General features: G+C 39.7%; 1 protein-coding gene across 8 annotated transcripts in view; it reads right to left on the reverse strand.

Moving 5' to 3' along the window:
- The window catches only part of FHIT (fragile histidine triad diadenosine triphosphatase), a 1488252-nt gene that overhangs the window by 14387 nt on the left and 1454551 nt on the right, over positions 1-19314 (reverse strand). For 7 of the 8 annotated variants that reach the window (XM_081285106.1, XM_081285107.1, XM_081285108.1 and 4 more), the window contains one exon: positions 11427-11531. In XM_081285106.1, coding sequence (XP_081141232.1) covers positions 11430-11531 — 102 coding nt within the window. In that variant the 3' untranslated portion in view covers positions 11427-11429. Of the gene's footprint in view, positions 1-9045; positions 9124-11426; positions 11532-19314 lie in introns of all 8 variants that reach the window. The other variant, XR_014020926.1, reaches the window with a different exon arrangement.

Here is a 19314-nt window from a genome sequence, read left to right on the forward strand (position 1 = left end):
TTTGGATTTTCTGTATACATCATCGTATTGTGCACAAATCATAACAGTTTTATTCCTTCCTTTCTAACCCTTCTATCTCTTATTTATTGTTCCTGCATTAGCTGCACTGGCTGGGACCCTGAGAATGTTGTGAAATTGACATGTTACCTGTGACTATTCTGATCTCGTTTATAATCTCAGATGAACAGTGCTCAAGATTTCACCCTTAAGTATTAAATTCCTTTCTAATTTCCTGAGAACTTTTGTATTTATTGTTTGATGTTTAATGAGATCAATAATTTTTATCTGTGATTACTGAGATGACCCTATCATTTTCTCCTTGATTTATCTGGGGAAAGAGATGATTTGACAGTCTGAAGTGAGAAGTTGTACTGTTCGTTGTGTTATTCTTTTCATAAATGGTGTGTGTGTGTGTGTGTGTCCAACAGCAATATTTTAGGACTTTGGCCTGTGTTTTCACATGTAGTCATTCTATAGATTTCTGTATTGTTGGCTTCTTTATTTTGGTACTGGAATTTGAATCCAGGAATGCTATGATACTGACCTACATCCCTAACCCTTTCTATTTTTTGAGACAGGGTCTTCCTAAGTTGCCTAGGCCATTTTGTTAGGTTCATTTGAGAGGTAACTCATAAAACAAATTGGGCAGTGAAAGAGTTTTATTCCTTTCTGCTTTCCCATTCCGTCAGAATTTGAGTAAAATTCTTACTTATTTCTCCATTGTGTGGTGGAATTCACCAGTAAGCCTGTGGATACCTGATGATTTATTTGTTGCAAGGATTTTAATGAAAGTTCAATTTCTTTGGTATCAAATTATTCATATTTTCTTTTTCACTTTAGTCAGTTTAGGTAAATTACTGTTTTCTAGAAAATTATCTATTTGATCCAAATTTTTAAATGGATTGCTCTTAAGTTATTCATCATATGCTCTGATTTTTAGTGACTGAAATATCTGTACAGAAGTTTGTCTCTTTGTTTTTGACATTGATTTTCTGTGGTTTTTCTTTTTAAAGACATATTTTATTTCATTAATCCTTTCAATTACACCCGTGTTTTCTATTTTACTACTTATTTATCTTTAACATCTCTATTTAATTTTGATCACTCTGACTTTTCTATAATGATGTTTAGTAGATTAACTCTTAGCTATTATTTTCTTCAATAAATACATCTCAGTCATAATTAAAAGTTAATTGCCAATCCAAAATAGCTAAATTATAAAATTATGGAATCAGCCCAGATGCCCATCAATAGATGAATGGGTTTAGAAATTGTGATATGTATATACAATGGAGTTCCACTCAGCCATTAAAAAAGAATGAAATTTTGGCATTTGCTGGTAAATTGATAGAAATACAGAAGCTAGAATACAATAAAGGAAAGGGGGAGGGAAGGATAGGATAATATAAAGAACCAATAAAATACAATTGAATATGTGAGTGAAAGGAAGTCATGTTAAGTAGGAGAAGGAGGACAGAAAAGGGGGGATCATGAACTGAAATCGATTTCCATGCCTGTGTGAGTTTGTTGAGATGAACCCAAGTACTATAAAGCATTACTATAAAGCTCTAATTTTAAAAAATGGATAAATTTCTAAAAAATTATCCTCAAAACACACCTTTATCCACAAGTTTTAGTTTTCTTTATTAGGATCAAAAAAGTTTCTAATTCCTATTGGATTTTTGTTTTCTTGAGAATTCCCCTTATATCAATTGGTTGGTAACAAATTCTCTCAGCTTTGTCAGAAAATGTTTCTCACGTACATGCATTGTTAGCTTTCCAATGCTATATCAAATACCTGAGATAATGAACTTTTATTTTGGCTCACAATTACAGTCCAAGATAAATTGGCCCAGGTGCTTTGGGGCCTGTGGGGGTGCAGTACAGAGTCTGTGGGGGAACCAAGGCCACTTTCCTTATGGCAGGGAAATGAAAGAGGAAGAGGAAGAGACCAGGGTCATACATTCAGTGATCTAAATCTAGGACCCCCATTCCAGTTGTGCCAAAATGGGGACTAAGCCCTTAAAGCCTGGGCTTTTTTAAAAAAAAAAATTATTTCTTTATTTTTGCATTACAATTCTGCTTTTAGAGGACATTTCATACCCAAAGTATGGCATTCATGAAAAATCTGTTAGCTGCTTATGGATATCTAGGTTGGTAGTTATTTTCTTTTGATTCTTCAGAGACATCAGTCTGGGGTCTTCTGATTTTCACTGTTTTTGTTTTTGTTGTTAACTTTTAGTCTATTTTTCTATTGAAATTTAGTGCCCCCACACACTCTCTAAAATCAAATATTTATCTCTTTGCCTTTGAGGTGCTCCAGTTTTATCATGATATGTGTGAATGAGGATCTTCATTACCCTATTCTGGTCTTGATGTGCTCTTGAATTTCTGGAGTCGCAGATTTGGCCAGTTTTGAAAATAGTCTTAGGTGTTACTTTTTTAACTATAACGTCTACTGAAACTGTTATTTCTCTCCCTTTTCTTTTTCATCCTCTTTAGATAGCATGCTCTTTCATGACCTTTTTGGTTATGAAAAATGTGCTGCTAAATTCATTGATTGGGTGAATGTATTTTTATTTAATTTAATTTTTTTTTTTTTGGTACTGGGGATTGAACCCAGGGGCACTTAACATTGAGCCACATCCCCGCCCTTTTTTATATTTTATTTATTTAGTGACAGGGTCTCGCTAAGTTGCTGAGCCTGGCTTTGAACTTGAGATCCTCCTGACTTAGCCTCCCCAGCCACTGGGATTATAGGCATATGCCACTGTACCTGGCAAGAGTTAGTTGATGTATTTTTAGTTCTCAGATTTCTGTTTGGTTCTTTTTCTCATGATTTATGCCTTATAAAAAAATAGATTAAAGATTTCTGCTGAATTCTTGTGTCTTTTGTCTATAAACAAATTTAAATATAGTTATTTTAATATCTAATTCCAATTTCTAGATAAAACCCTGTGAATCACATCATATTTGTAAACAACTGAAATTTATTTCTCATTGTTCTGGGGGCTGGGAAGTCCAATATCAAGTCATAGTAACAGATTCATTTTGAGAGTTCTTCTTTGGGCTTGTAGGTGGCCGCCATCTTGCTGTGCCATCACATGACCCTTCTTTGAGCACACAGGGAAATCCGATGTCTCTTCTCTTAAGGGCACTGACTCCATCATGGAGGTGCCATGCTTTTGATGTGGTCTTAACCTACTCACATCCCAGAGGCCCTGCCTCCTAACACCATCACATGGGGGTTGGGGCTTCAACATATGGATTCTGGGGGTGGGACACAGCATTCAGGACATCAAAACTTGGTCCCTTGTGTGTGTGTGTGTGTGTATGTGCCTAGGCATTAGCACACACACATATTGGGCATTCTGCTCAGAAACAAATTGCAGAAATAATTTAAGATCTTGAGTTGGTATTTTCTTCCATAGAGAATTTCTCTTCTGCCAAGAGTCTAATGGACTAGCAATTAGGGATTACCTTAATTCAATTTCCAGGACTAAGTATTTTTTTTTTTATTCTGTCTACACGATATGAAGTTGGGCAGCAGTTGGTGTGAGGGCTGGCTTACATCTGGCTCACTCTTTTTAATTTTTTTTCCAATATGTTTATTATAGCATTATTTATTATCATAATAAGTGAAAATAATAAAAATGTCCAACAACAAAGGACTGCTTTTATACGTTAAGGGATCTGGCTCACTCTTATTTCAAGGGTGTAACTCTCCTAGATTTTGAACTCTCACCCGGGTGTGGAGGTTTCACAAGTACTCCATTGTTGGCCGAATCTCTCTGCTTCTTTAAGACTGACAGATGCCCTCGGTGGAAAAGTGGCCCCAAATGTTGGGCTCATCTCTCTAATCTGAACTGAACTTCCGTGTCTTGATCCTGTAGTTTTTTGTTTTTTGTACCAGAGATTGAACTCAGGAGCACTTGCCCACTGAGCCACATCCCTATTTTGTACTTTATTTAGAGACAGGGTCTCACTGAGTTGCTTAGTGCCTCACTTTTGCTGAGGCTGGCTTTGAAATCCTGATCCTCCTGCCTCAGCCTCCCAAGCCTCTGGGATTACAGGAGTGTGCCACTGTATGTTTTTGCTATTTGTTACTTCTAACCTTTTTTAAGATTATTATTATTATGTAAAGTTTTTCTAGTTGAACACAGGAGGAGGTTTGAGTCAAATTTTTGGTCTGTCATACTTTTCTCATGATCTTTACAAAACTCTAATGTTCATTTTATCAGTCTCTTCTCTTCTAAGCACATTCTAGAAAGCTTTGTGTAAAGCACAAGACAAGCCTTGCCTCAAAGGAGGCTGTTCCTACCACTAGAAGTTTTCCTCTTGGATCTAGAATAGAAGTAAGTCCAGGCCTGTGTTAGAGGTGCAGGATGGTAGTAATACTGAACTGAAATGGCCAGGTCAGTACAATGGGGTTTGGGGAAGGAAAGAAGAGGTGGTAGGTATTCATACCTTGAAGGAGTTTGGGCATAAGAAAGTACAGATTTATTTCTAGATTGGCATCTACAGCACTCTTCCCTAGTCTTTATATGGCTCTTATCCTCTTTAGATAGCATGCTCTGAAGGAGTATAGATGGAAAAGAGGTTATCTGGAAGAAGAGAGGACACTTAATGTGGACCTGGACTGGGGTCTAATTTTACTAATTACCCTCCTGGAACAGTTGGTGACAGTTTAATTCTCAAGATGTTCTTTTCTTAGTCCTTCCCTCTCTTTTCCTCATTTTTTTCAGACTATATTTTAATAAATAAGATACAGTCTCAGTTGCCCGTCACTCATGAATTAGAAGTAGGAGAGCATACTAAACTCTTTGAGAATCATTGGTGAAGTATTAAAACCATCCTGCACTAATACTCCAGGTTGCCTGCATAAGCGCTTGAATGACACCCTAGCATGTCAAAATAATGGAGCACTTCCTGTGTCAGAGATGGCTGAGGGACATCACAGCCATAGGATCAAGTGAGGCGCTGATGTTTATATATTAGCTATTGTTAAGCGATGGGGGTCAAAGAGTATTCCTGTGAATTTTCTTCATAGTAACCTCCCGTGGTCTCTAGAAGAGCCCTTCTTCCCACTTTCCTTTGTGTCAGAGATGAAGACAAATCAGTTCACTGGAAGGAGAAGACTGTATAGAAAAAAGTGGAGAAAACTGAGAAAGAAAAAAAATCTTGAGAGTGAAAAATTTTAGTGTAGAAGGTTTTTATTATAAAAGGCTCTAGAGGAATGTGAGATAAGGATGATAATAATAGGCTTTTTGCAAGATGCAAGTAAATAACTCCCAAATTTGAGATATTTTTGGCTATGAGGGTTACATTTTTCTGAAAAGAACTCTGTGGATGGATGGGCTGTGTCATGCTAAGATTCATAAGGGTTAAAATTAACTTGGAGAAACCAATAATTTCTAGTACCAGTAGATGAGTTCTCTGGATTCTCTAGCTATCAAGGGCCTATGGAGATCTTTTGCCTAAACTATTAGGTCCATGTTAGCGAAAACAATCTTAGCCAAACATTTTAAAAATGATCCCACTAAACTAAATTCTCATTTTGAACTTTGAGATAGATTAGCTCATAGAATAGATACAAAGGGAAGTTGGTTTTTACAACCAACTCCAGTATAGCTGGAGTTGTAAAATAAATCATTTTGTGGGTCACTAGAATTGATACTTTCTAAAGTTTCCACAATTCTATGGTTTAACATTCTCTACTTAAGCCATAGGGATCTGGTTTATACTTATGTCAGTCAAGTAACAGAATCTTCAATTCCTTGCTATTGAGAACAAGTTCTCGAAATATATTCCTAACAGAATGAGGAGAACAGCAGCACAATCCAATAGAAACAGGGGCCACAGGGCTCCCTGGGTCTTTCTCATCAGCACTGAGAAGGTTAGATTATTTCTCAAGCTGATAGGTGGATTTCAGAGGTACAATTTACAGACCAAAGCATGTCTGCAACCTATCCTTTCTCATCCATCTTGACTGCCCATGATTACCAGTGGCTAAAATTATGATGGTTTAAAAAAAAAAAAAGCCAGTGTCCAAATTTTCCTTGACAGTACATCTATAAGGACTAATAACGTTGTTTTGGGCTGACTCAGTTGCTTTGAAATTGCTCTGCTCTGTTACAAGCAAATGAGAGGCAACCAATTATCTGTAAAATAACCACACACACCGAGGAGGAGAGTTTGATGAATTACAAATGAACTCTGCTGACACAACAGGGTGTAGAAACCTGTCCTGCTCTGATTTCCCATCAGAGTTAGGTGATGCTTGCATATTTGATAACATATCCCTCTCAATTCCATTTGGAACAAGGAGAGGACTTTCCCCACGGGTACACACACCACTGCTTTAAAATTAAGCAGGAAACCTACCGCCAGTGTGTCAAAGGCAGACCATCTGAGTGTGACATGCCTGCATAAAGAGTTACCGTCCTCCAGGAAGGAGGCAAGGTTAGGTAAGAAATGGAGATCCAGTGTCATCTAATGTGATTTAGAAAGAGCCATCACAAAACCCCTCTCCCGGAAGTCAGCCCAGTGTGGGGAGCCAATGCATTAATGCACCTAGGCAGAGAGTAGATGCTGGTTCCTGGAAGCACAGGCTTTGGCAACCTCATCGGGGATCTGTCAGGTGGGCAGGGAGGAGGGAGATGCAGCTTCATTCAGCAACCAGTGGCCCTCTCTGGGCACAGCAAAGGCCGTGTCCATTTTTTAGTACTGCTGAATCAGAAACTGATTCAAAGTCATTTTCTGCTAGCCCAGGGATAATAGAAGGTGGCTAAGACACCAAGACCTCCAGCCAGGTTATATGGGAAGGCAGAGCGAATTCCCCTAACTGATGTGCATGCCGTGATAGCTTCAAGAGGCTGAGGAGAGAGCTTATAGTTCTGGGATGTTTCTCTTTATGGTCCTAACGGCACTCAAGTCATCCTGAGGATTAGTCTGGGTTCATACATAAAGAAGATGCAGAGCCAGGCGTGATGGCGCGCGGCTGGGAAGGCTGAGGCAGGAGGATTGCGAGTTCAAAGCCAGCCACAGAGAGGCACTGAGCAACTCGGTGAGACCCTGTCTCTAAATAAAATCCAAACTAGTGCTGGGGATGTGGCTCAGTGGTTGAGTGCCCCTGAGTTCAATCCCCAATACAACCACCCTCCCCCCACCAAAAAAAATAGATCCAGAACAGGGGTTTTTACTTATCAGCGTTGCTAGGTATAACCCAAAGCAAGCAGACAGTGACTCTTTGCCTCTTGCAGTTCTTTTTTGGGTGTAGGGATTCTTCTCTGCAGTCCTGTGGTTTGTAAGGTAGACTCTGGGCAAGCCAAGTGTTAAAAGCAAACCCCAGAAGATGCTCAGCTTGGAGACTGAGTGTGCCCCCAGGATTGGGGGAGGCAGTGAGCTGTGGTGTATACTTCATGCCTGGTGACAAAATGGTGACCCAGTATCCCTAGGAAGGTTGACTCTTGGATTTCCCCCATGCACCCTGTATTCTCAGCATGTCTTGTTGAAGGAAGGAAGGACTGGCTCAGTGGTTGGAATAGTCTAGAGGTCTCTTGCTCCGGGTTTCACTTCCAGCCTCCGTTACTGTTTTTCCAAAGATGGGAATCATATGCCTGTTTAATTTTAGGTGACCTACACTGATCTCTGTATAGGTCATTCTCTTTTTATCCTTCTGAATAGGTCAAGTGGAGAGTCTCAGGTTTGTGCTGAAATTAAATGCCTCTCTGAGAGTGGCCTGCCTCACTTTCTAACAAAGAGAAAATAACTTCAGTCCTGATGACTACCAGCAAGCTGGAATTTTACCAGCACAGTTTTATTTTTATTATTACTATATTTTCATGCTTAACTTCTAATTACAAGTAGTTTTTTTTTTTTAATCAAGGCTAAGATACACAGTTTAAGACTAATGTACCCAAACTTAAAAAGTGAGTCAGGTAAATGATGCCCTTGGTGATCTTCTATGACAAAATGCATGCAATTTGGGAACCCCTGAACCTGCCCAAGGTTGCATTTCTTGACCGTGAGTTCAGATGGTAGAGAACAGAGGGAGGAGGGCAGCCTGGTTGGAATCAGTAAAGTCAATGTTGGGGCCATTTTGATTCCTGGTACCTGGTTACAGCATGAAGGGAGGCAGGGGTCACAGAGGGGACCTTACAGGGAAGCCAGAGAGACCAGCAGATAAGATAAAAAGCCTAAAAAAATGTTTGAGGGGTCCTAGGAAAGGGAGAAGGGACTGGCTGAAAGAGGGAGCTCTTTAAGCGAAGTGAGCAGTACAAAGATTAGGAAATGGCCTTTGGGTTAGACAGCCTGGGCCCACCATGTACCTTAGAATAACACTTAACATCACAGAGCCTTGGTTTTCTCTTCACTGGCAACACAGGATTATCATAGAATCTATCAGTAAGAATCGGCTTTAGTCATCCATGCTGGGCTGTGCCCCATCCTGTCAGCTCCTATGTGTGGAGAATCATCTGGTCTTGCAGAGCAAGTGCCAAGACTTTGAACTTGCTCTGCCTAAGACTGACTTGCTCCTGAGGGTACGATCAGGATAGCTGGGAGAGGCCAAGTTGATCTGAATTTCAGATAAATAATGGATTTAAAAAAAAATTATTGCTCTATTTAGTAAAACAATTTCAATATTCCATGAACTATTTAACACTGTATAAAAATTCAGTGTGTAGAGGCATTTTGAAAAGGGAAGTTAGGTGGGTGTGAAAGAAGATGAGGAAAAAACTAAGGACCAAGTTTCTGTCCCCCTTTGTCTCTAGAGGGAAGTATATTCAGTCCCATTGTATTGCAGGTAAAGGGGATGTTCTTGGTAAAATTGAAGGACCCTAAGTGTAAGTCCCTGGTCTCTAAGGTGCTAACTAAATCCCCACAGCTCAGGAGGTCATTAGTTTGGTCTATAAACAACACCCTTAAAGAGAGATACAAATATCTGTTAATTTAAAAACACACAGGCAGGCTTGACAGTAGCTTGTAGGATATTTCTTAGGGTGAATGTCTTTCTGGCAAGACTCATAAGACAAATGGATTTACCTGGAAGATAGGAGATGTCAGGCCTCAAGGCAAGACAGAAGCAAAATCAGGTTGTAAGTTTAAATCTTCTTAAAACATCTAGAAAATGCATTCAAATATAGACCCTTAGAGTTCAGCAAGCCCCAGGAAAAACCTAGAGCCTTCTTGGCTCTGCCTGAAAATACCCATTATATAGATAACTCAGAAAACAATTTCAGCCTAGAAAGTCAAGCCTGAACATCTGTGATTCCCATTTGAACAGGGCACTCCAAAATGACATGTTCTCTTTCAAAGGAGGTATTCTGAGAGGAGAATAGAAAGAGGTTTGTAGTCATGCCCATAGACCAAAGTTCATTTTATCGGTCCTTTTTTTTTTTTTTTAAGAAAGAAGATGAACAGTGGAAAAGGTTAAAAATAATATATGAAAGACAGCTTTTGCTACACCATGCTCTGTGCCTTCAGGCAACTAAGTGCAGAGCTGACACACAGATGACAGGGAGAATGAAATGAGCTTTCTAGATGCAAGTGCCTGAGCCTTCACCACAATTGCACAGAACTGGGAGGGGAGGAACTCTGGGGTCTCTAAGTAATTAAAGTACTTTGAGAAGGGGATTGGGGAGAGAAAGGACAAGAAATGCACATAGATTTTAAATTATCTAATAAAACTTCCATTTTGAAGTAAAAACAGATGTTCCCTCTTACATGCAGGGGTTATTTTACAGTATCTGCCCCAAGTGGATGTCTAAAGCCTGAGATAGTATCAAACTCCATATACACTAAGTTTTTCCTCTGTATATGTACCTAGGATAGTTTAATGTATAAATCAGATACATTAAGGCATTAACAAAAATGAATAAAACAATTATAAAAATACACTATATTAAAAGTTATGTGGCTCAGTGGTAGGACACTTGCCTAGATCCTCAGCACCACATAAAAAGAAAGGTATTGTGTCTGTCTACAATTAAAAATTTAAAAAAACAAGTTAGGTGAATATTAACTCTCTCAAAATACCTTATTGTACTAGACTTGTGATGCTACTTAAAGGAAGCACTCTGCAGCATTCCTCTAGCATAACCAAATTTCCAGCATTGCTACTCCTATACTATGGAGCCATTATTAAAGAGTCACTTAAAAATAAACATTGGGAAGTTTATCTGACAACTCTGATGTGACTAACAGGAGGGTAGTGTATACTGTGTGGATAAGTTAGAAATGTTTTTCGTCTTGGGGGAGATGGAGCAGGAGGGCATGCAATGTAAAATTTATGAATGGCTTATTTCTGCAATTTTCCATCTAATATTTTTGCACTGCAGTTGAGGGAGGGTAACTAAAACTAGGGAAAGCAAAACCCTGGGTAAGGTGCAATGTATTGTTTTCCAGCCAAAATCATGACTACTAAGTGGTTGGCAAAACTTTATACAATTCAATTGCTACCAGTATTTGCTCATTAATTTTGTTTTAAATTAGTATCTGCTCCAACAACTTATAAACAGGCTAAAGGAAGAAGCATATAATTCTAAAAGGAAAAATAATTATTTAAAGGATGTTTATCTGGGGTCCATTAAAGTGTACGACAACCAGTTATAGTTGTGCATACCTGCAATCCCAGCGACTCAAGAAGCTGAGGCAGGAGAATCACTAGAGGCCAGCCTAGGCCACTTAATCTTAAAATAAAAGAGGAAGGTATGTTGCTTAATGGTAAAGCAACCCTGAGTTCAATCCAGTACCAAAATAAAATGCAGGACAGCCAGTTTACATTTGAATTTCAGATAAACAATAATTTTCCAGTCTGCTCCCAGTACTGCATGGCAATCCTACTTACGAACAAATGTCAGAAGATCAATGTATAATATCCATTGGAAAAAAAATTTATTCTAAGCATGAATTCTAAAAAAGGAGATTGTAGCTTTCTACCACAATCTTATTCTAGCAACAGTTAAACATCATTAATGCAAAATCTTAACAAGTCCTAATTTTTCCCTGTTGCCTGAGCTTCCTAGCACCTTAAGAAAAAGAGAAATTTACCAAATAGCAGCAACAGAGAAAGGAGTCTACCTGGGTGAGGCTGAAATGGCAGGAGGCTGAGGGACAAAGAATCTGGAGCCTGAGGGCACTGTCGCACCTTTAGAGGGTTTGGACATTTCAAACAACCAGGTTTGCTTTACCCACCATCTGCTGTGTAGCTGTTGGAATGGAGAGCCGCAGGTCTGGAGCAGAAGGGTGCTGGAAATAAATTCATTAAAGAGCCTAGTTTTCTCCACTTCAGCTGTTGAGACTTTTGCAGCCACCAGCTGAAGATATTGGTTAAGCTGCTTATCTTTGTCCCCCTTCCCAGCCAGGAGACCCTTTCCTGAGGGCCAGTGGAGTGTTTTGGTGATGACAAAGTGCACAGTCTTTACCTGTCATTGAAAGTAGACCCTCAGAGCTGCAGCTTCCGCCGCCATTTCCTCCTCTGATCTCCAGGAGGCTGGGGAGTCCACTCCCTCTTTGTCATGTTTCTGGAGCTTTGGAGAGAAAATGGGATTGGCTCATTAATGGGATCTCATTGAATAAATGTTGGGGGGACTGCAGATTAGCTGCTGGTAAGTGTGTGTTTCTTAATTAGGTTAATTGCCAAACTTCGAAAATAAGGAGACTACACAAATGAATCCACATTTCCAGCTTCTCTGACAAAACCAGATTAGGTTACACGGTGGCCTTCTGCTGGGGACAGAGTGAGGTGGCTAGTTGTTGGGGGGCCTTCTGCCGTTCACAGTCCCCCTACTCTTTAGCTTTCTTAGGTGTGGCAGGCATCATTCATGTATTTTACTTCCCAAAGTCTAAAAGTATGAATTTGCCACCTACCAGTGGCCATTTCCCCCAGGCTGGCCTGTGGTCTACCTGCCACAGTCTTCTGCTTAGCCTCTCACATGAGCTCTGAGTACCTGTTCTGTGAAACAAAATTGTCCAAGCAAATTTATAATAACAGTACAGGGACGATGACTACCCAGTAAGAAAGGAGCATTTCCAGCAAGAGAGGCCTTGAGCCGGCAAACAAGTTGATGAGAAAACCATTTAACACTTGGTCTTCGTCAATTATTTTGAAATCCTCCTCAGATACTCATATTTTTTATACATCTTGTGTAGGTCTCATGATTACATATAGAGTGAATAAAACTTCTATCAGAAGTTTTCAGAACTCTCTTATTTCTTAGAAAAGCTCAATCCCCTCTCCCTTAATTTTCTTATGTAAGTCTGTTATTCCTCCGTGTGGTTCTATACATTCTAACATGCTGAAGGTGTACCTTCCCCATAATATAGTATTTTGTGTTAAGTCCATTGAGATGAATGATGTAAAGAGCAGTTTCTTTACTGTGCATTATTTCATTTAATCTTTAAAATAACCCATTAGACAGTTTTTACTTTTTTACTAAGACCTGTGGAAGTAATATTCACTTGTGAAAAGTCACCCAAGCAGTAATGGTAGGCATGAGGGTTGTCCCTAAAACCTTCACCTGTGGATCCTGGAGGGTCCACTTTCACATGGATTAAACATTCAGATTTGTTATTTTTTTTTGGGGGGGGGAATGAGCCTGTAACTAAAATCTTGGTGGTCCCTGTCCCCAATGCCAATTTAATAACTAGGAGAAGGTTTATTCCTTTGCTAGCAAAGGAGGGACTCGGGTCCCAAAGGCTGTGACTCCCCCCATCAGGAGGGACAGGGGCTATTTAAAGGAACTTCAAGGGTGACATTCCAGGTATACTCTGTTAGGGGGTCCAAGGGCACTGTGATGGTTGTTAGGATTCACTTCCTAGATCCATCAACTACAGGAAGAAATTTTTTTTTTCTTTTTTTAAAAAAATAAACCTTAGAGCAATGAGGGCTATGTTCAGAAGGTGAAGGGACCACTGAGCTATATCCCAGACCTTTTTGTTTTGAGAAAAGTTCTCCCTAAATTGCTAAGGGTGGCCTCAAATTTGTGATCCTCCTGCCTCTACCTCCCAAACTGCTGGGATTATGGATTTGGCTGAAAGTCCATAATTAAAGTTCACTTTCACATATTTTGATCACAAACAGCACCATTGCATCAATTTATCAGAACTTACTCGCAAATCCATAAATAACTTCTTTCTTGACCTGAACCTAAAATAGGTCTGAGAATGCCTTTGCTAAACAAGTAGATATTTTTGTGATTTATATTTTTAGGACCTGATTACAAGGTGATGTATAGATGAAGTAATCAAACCTTCGGTGTCACCCCATGAATACAAAACCCTCTGACAGAAGATATTAGAGGTCTTTCATCAAAAACAAAGAAGGAAAATGACCCCTAGTCACCAACACAAAGGAGAATCAATGACACCCTCTTAGATCATGTCTGTGCTATAAATCTTCAGCGTAAAAACACGCCTACCTAAGGGGTAGCTAGCATGTTCCTCTTCAACACCTGCACTCTGTCTTTTTCTCTGAAATCAAGTGAGTCATAACTCACTCTGACCCATTATTAAATCCTGATCAAGGACCCTCACAGCCTGAATGGAGGTTCACCTCCCTTTTGACCTCTGTTCTGGTGAGGATACTGTCCCACTCCTCCACACATATTCACACCAAAATCAGAGCCTTTGCAAATAATCTCTTCAATTTAGCAAAAAAGACTATCAACTAAAATAATGGAGCTGGTATCTCAGGCCCCAAACACTCTAAAACTAATCCAGAGACCTCACCCTGACAGCTCCTGGGAGGTGGAGAAGTTTCCCCCCTCCATTTCGGGCAAACTTTGCTACAGAAGGCAAAACAGTGAGAGAAAGACAGCCTTGCTCTCCAGCTGAGCTCTATTTCCACACTAAGTCAGAGCCTAAATGACGCTCATTAGCATATAACTGGGCCACAAATATGTTTATGAGGGTCATGGATCTTCCTTTCAGAATTTGGCTGCCAGCATACTGGTTTTACATTTTTGCCACATAGATTTAATTCTCCTTAGTGGAAGAAAACAACATTAAGAAGTCATTTCCTTCTTCGCAGAGGCAGTGATGACGAGATGACGTGGTTGCTACAGGCAAAGAGAGAGGGATTGCTATTCCACTCAGGAACTAATTTTCATTTCGATACTACCTTTAGGTCTGCTATAAATCCATCTTGTAACAACTCAATGGAATGACAGAGAACAATGCAAAGCCTAGAAAATGTGGTCTTCCCACTTGTGCTCCTGCCATGGGAAGATACAGAAATCAAGAATTAAGGGGCTTCAAGCGACTCGAATCACACCAGATGAATCCAAATAATTTAGAGTCTGCGACCACTAATGCCTTCCTGGTTATGGGGCGACCGTCTGTTATTGTCATATGCCTTACAGATGGCACCATTGTGCCCACCCTTGGAAGTTGTTTACAGGAAGTAGGAAATAAAACAAAAACTAATCATATTGGAAAACTCTGTTTTTACATGGTTTTTAAAGCATAGGCTATTTCCCTCCTAAAGGCTTCCAAATGAAATCATGTGGTTTTCTTTAGAACAGCCCAACCCTGGGTGCCCATTGGAATCAACTAGGAAACTTGAAAATACAAAACTCACCCCAGGGATTCTGATTTAATGGGTTTGGAGATTTTAAAATGTTATATGTGTGTGTGTGTGTGTGTGTGTGTGTATATATATATATATATATATATATATATATATATAGCCTGAGAACTATATATTTTACATATGTATAAAACATATAGTTCTCAGGCAATTCCAATTGTGCACTCACCATTCATAAGCACTGCAGAAGGAGATGCATTTCTCTGCGTAGACAGAACTCACACACCTATACAAATATAGTTGTCAGCCTGTGTCCATGGGGGATTGATTCCAGAACCTTCCTGTAGGATACCAAAATCTGCACGTTTTCAAGTCCCTTGTATAAAATAGCAGAGTGTTTACATGTAGCCTATGTCCATCCTCCAGTATACATCAAATCATCTCTAGATTACTTATAATATCTAATATTACAAGGTTTAAAAAGAGTTGTACTGGTTGTTTAGGGACTAAGGACAAAGAAAATGTCTATTGTATATGTTAAGTACAGATGTGGTTTTTTTATCTGCAGTTTTCCATCCATGGGGTTGAATCCCGAGAAGGGGTACTATGGATATGAAGAACTCACTGTAATACATTTATTCTTGTCTATTGCTTCCAACTGTATCAAATCTGTCCTTTGCAAACCAAGCTATAGAACTACTTTTCTTCTGTTTACCTTAGGTCAAAGTGAGGACTGAGCTAGAGGCTTTTGATGCTTAAGATGTTGATCAGGAGCCCTGCACAATAGCGCAAACCTATAATCCTGGAGGCTGAAGCAGGAGGATAGCAAGTTCAAAGCCGGCCTTAAACAACTCAGAGAGAACCTGTCACTAAATAAAATATAACAAAGGGCTGGGGATGTGGCTCAATGGTTAAATACTCCTGGGTTCAAACCCTGGTACCAAAACAAGAAAAAAAAAAATTACTGACTGGTCGGTCAGGAACCTCTGAATGAGTATGTAGTCTCTGTAGGAATGGGGGGCCTGGGGAAGGCCCTGATGATTGGTAAGACTTGTGTCCTAGACAATCCACTCAAGTGACTTGGAAATTAAACCTGCTGCAATTGAGAATAAAATTCCATTTCCTGTAAGCAAACTAAGAACCTGGAAGCCCTAAGGATTTGAAACTATCTTATCCAAAAGGTATTGTTTGCCTAGGGTGAGTTTTCATAGCCCAGTGTGGTTTTAGATGAACCTGCCACAAGACTTTAGGTTGCCCTAAGGAAAAGGTGGAGTCTAGTCATTAACATACCATTTATTTAATCTGCTCCTGCTGGGGCAGACAGCAAGTGGTTGATTTTTGGTGAGATGGGATTAGCAAACAGGAATGGCACTGGGTGGGGCTCACCTGCCTAGAAAGGTTTTAGACAGTCAGCTTTCTCTCACCAAGAAACTTGTGAAAGTGTGGGGAGCGAAGGGGCTCATCTCAGGAGTAGCCAACTTCTTGGGTATCCCCTGAGAAGATGAGGTGTAGTCCTCACTTGAATAATGAGAAGAGCAAGTACCTTAACCTCCTTGTGCCTCAGATTCCTTTCTCTGCCCAATGGGAGCAGTTATGTTCCTGATGCACATTAAGTGGGCTCAGTGTTCCCTGGTTCTGCTGGCTCCTACCATTGTTATTATGAGTAGTAGTATTTTGGGGGATAGATACACTGTCCCCATCACAGGGACCACAGACCACCCCGGAGAACTTGCTTTTAGTTAGTGAAAGTACTTTCGTGGTTCTATTGATATCTGTATCTTTGGGACCTGAATACCCTCTGGAAGGATGAAACATTCAGATCTGTACCGATTAATTGAAATAACCATCCAAGTCTGAGAAGGAAATTTTGCTAAAATGATGATCCCTAGCTCTCAGGGTTGTCCTGAGAAGTGAAGAAAGTATTAATGGAAGCTTCTCCCAGGCGAATGTTAAGGTCCTACAGTAAAAGCATGTGGTAAAGGTCAGAAGCAATCAAAATTACCCTGGGAGCATGGTTGCTCAGTTTAGCAAATAAGAATACAAGACACTCAGTTTTTCTTAAATGTGTACGTACGTCTCTGTCTCATACATCATTTGGGACATACTTAAACTAAAAAAGTTTTGTTGTTCATCTGAAGTTCAAGTTTAATTGGGCTTCCTGAATTTTATTGGATGACTAGAAGTAGGAAACACTCTTAGAAATCAGCCACAGGACGTACTTGCCTGCATTTGATAGTTGTGTTGTTTCCAAACCTGCCTACCTGTGAATACCGTATTTAAAAAAAAGGGACACTGTCCAAAGGGATCAAGTTTAATGCTAGCATTTTGTGTCCTCTAGAACTTATTGTTATTACTACTGTATGAAATGCAGCACAGGTCACCAGGATTATTTTAATTCCAGTTCTAAGATACATACTTTTTCCTATTTTTACATCTCTGAAATGAAAACATATTCTAGAACCAACACTGTGCCATAACGTGATTGGCAGCATTTTTCTTTCTTAATAATACATAAAATAACAGCACTCCTGTTGGCTGACAGTGTCTGGGATTCAATGTACTAGAGTTCTCCATCTCTCCTCCCTACACCAAGTCATAGAAGTTAGATGTGAGTCAGCTCACTGGGAAAATGCTCAGTACCAAGGGACACACTATGTAATACATACTTGTTTCCTCCTGATGCAGAGTTGAAACTGTTCTCACAGATGGTTTGTTCTTTTAAGGAAAGGGCACACTGATGGGACCAAGTCTGCCAACACTTGGACCAAAGTCTCATTCAATAGACTGAAGTCTGTGATGGAACCTCCAAGTGAATTCTATTTCTATGCAGTTTTTAAAAATGCACCTGTAGTCATCCTCCCTTATCTATTTGAAATGATTTTTGGAGAAGGTAGTGTTAACAGGATTTCTGACTGAAGCAGTGATGTGTGCCAATTTGCCTCTGTCTTTCCTTCCTCCTGTGCACCCAGTGTGTTAGCACAAGGTATATGGGGTAATGATTAATTCCCAAGCAGCCTTGGCCATTGAGGTTTTTATTGCTCTGTAATGGAATACAGGAGGAGGAATGATTCACAATAATTTAAATGCTTTGCAGAATTTGGAAGTAACCTATAGTAAATGTCAAAATGCCTTCAAAAGGGGGAAAACCAATTTAATATCTTCTTAAAAAAGTGAACAGCTTTATATACACTTGGGTGTTGTTATAAAATGTTATCAGTTTTATAAAACAATATATAGAACAGAGCTTATAGGTTGATGGCTCTGTTTCTCGGAAGGAAAATAATTTCATTGAATAGCGAAGTAAATCCTTAATTTTTAAAGATCAGATTCGCTGTTACTAACTTTGAACTCAACAAACATTTATGGAGCACGTGATATATTCCAGGCTCTGTTCTAGGTCTTAAAGGAGAGATTTTGATAAAGAAGCCAAAAATCTTTGTCTTCTGCGGTTTTACCTCTCTTAAGGCAGGCAGATTCATACATACATAATTTAATGAGTCAGACTGGCATAGAGTATTGGACTGGAAATTCCATCAAAGTGTTCCCGGAATATCTGGGAGAGAGGGGAAATAATTCTTGCCGGAATGAGGGTCTGGGGTTGACATACAAGTCAGAGATGTGGACTGAGCTTAAAAGATGGTGGTGAGATACTGAGAAAAGGCCTGTTGAGTAATAGCAGTAGCTTCACCAACTAATCTCAGCACTTTTTCCTGGCAAAGCCTGATATTGAGTGTAGCTACGAATCATGCAACAGGGTTGTCAAGAGAGCTGAACTTTAGTGTTGATCAGGTCTCTCAAAATGGCAACTACCTATTCAAAGCTGCAACCAGCTCTGAAACTTGAGGGAAAGTATTCCCCTTCAGTTGTCTTTCAGGTTTTCTGAGGGATCAAGAACAAAGTCTCAGTGGGTCCTTAAGGAGGCACTGACATGACTTCTAATGGAAGATGTTGCTGGATTCTGAAGGGATCATGTTATATAGATAACATTTATCTTATGGCAGGTCATCTCAAGTCTCCTTTAAGGAAACTGAATTTAAAACTGAGTCAATTTGAAAACTATATTAAATAAAACAATGTGGGAAATGCCCTGGAGGGAGAACAGAGGTAGGAGAAGGTGGCTGAAGCTTGGACCTCTTTTAGCACTCAAGGGTGGTGGCTTCTATTGGACTACACTACAGAAGTCTTCAGAATGTTTATTTTGATTTTCAAGCATTGGTTAAAAAAAAAAAGTTCATGATCACTCCGAGGAAAAACAGTATAAACATTTGCAGAGATGGTGGACTTTGGGTAGAGGAGGTTTTAATGGAAAGCGTCTTTGCTGAGAAGACACTGGAAGTATCAATAATGAGGAATCAGTTAAACGACGCCAGGAAGGAGAATATTTCCAACAAAAGGAACAGAAAGTAGAGCACTTCAAGGAAACTTGGTGGTTGAGTAACTGGCTGGAAGAGTGAAGTGGGACGGCAGGTCTCCTGTAGCATGTGCCTAGGTTTGAGTTTTAGTACCATGAGAAGATATAAGAGAGTTAAGAGCAGGAAAGTGAAAGGGCTGTAGTAATTTCATAAAGAATGTTATGACTGGAAAATGAATTAAACAGGGAGAGGCTACTGCAGCCATGAGACAAGAAATGATGGGAGCTCAGCTGCCTCATTCACTAGTGTAGTGGCTGGTTAGTGAGAAGGGCCTGTGGATGGCCCTTCTCCTGAAGCTCTGAACTAGTGCAAATATCAGAAGCTGTTTAGGACCATTCTAATGGGCTCTGAGTTCTAGTTCATGGTTTCAGT

This window comes from Spermophilus citellus (genome assembly GCF_964194105.1).
Source record: "Spermophilus citellus genome assembly, chromosome: 3".
In the NCBI taxonomy this organism is placed as follows: Eukaryota; Metazoa; Chordata; class Mammalia; order Rodentia; family Sciuridae; genus Spermophilus; species Spermophilus citellus.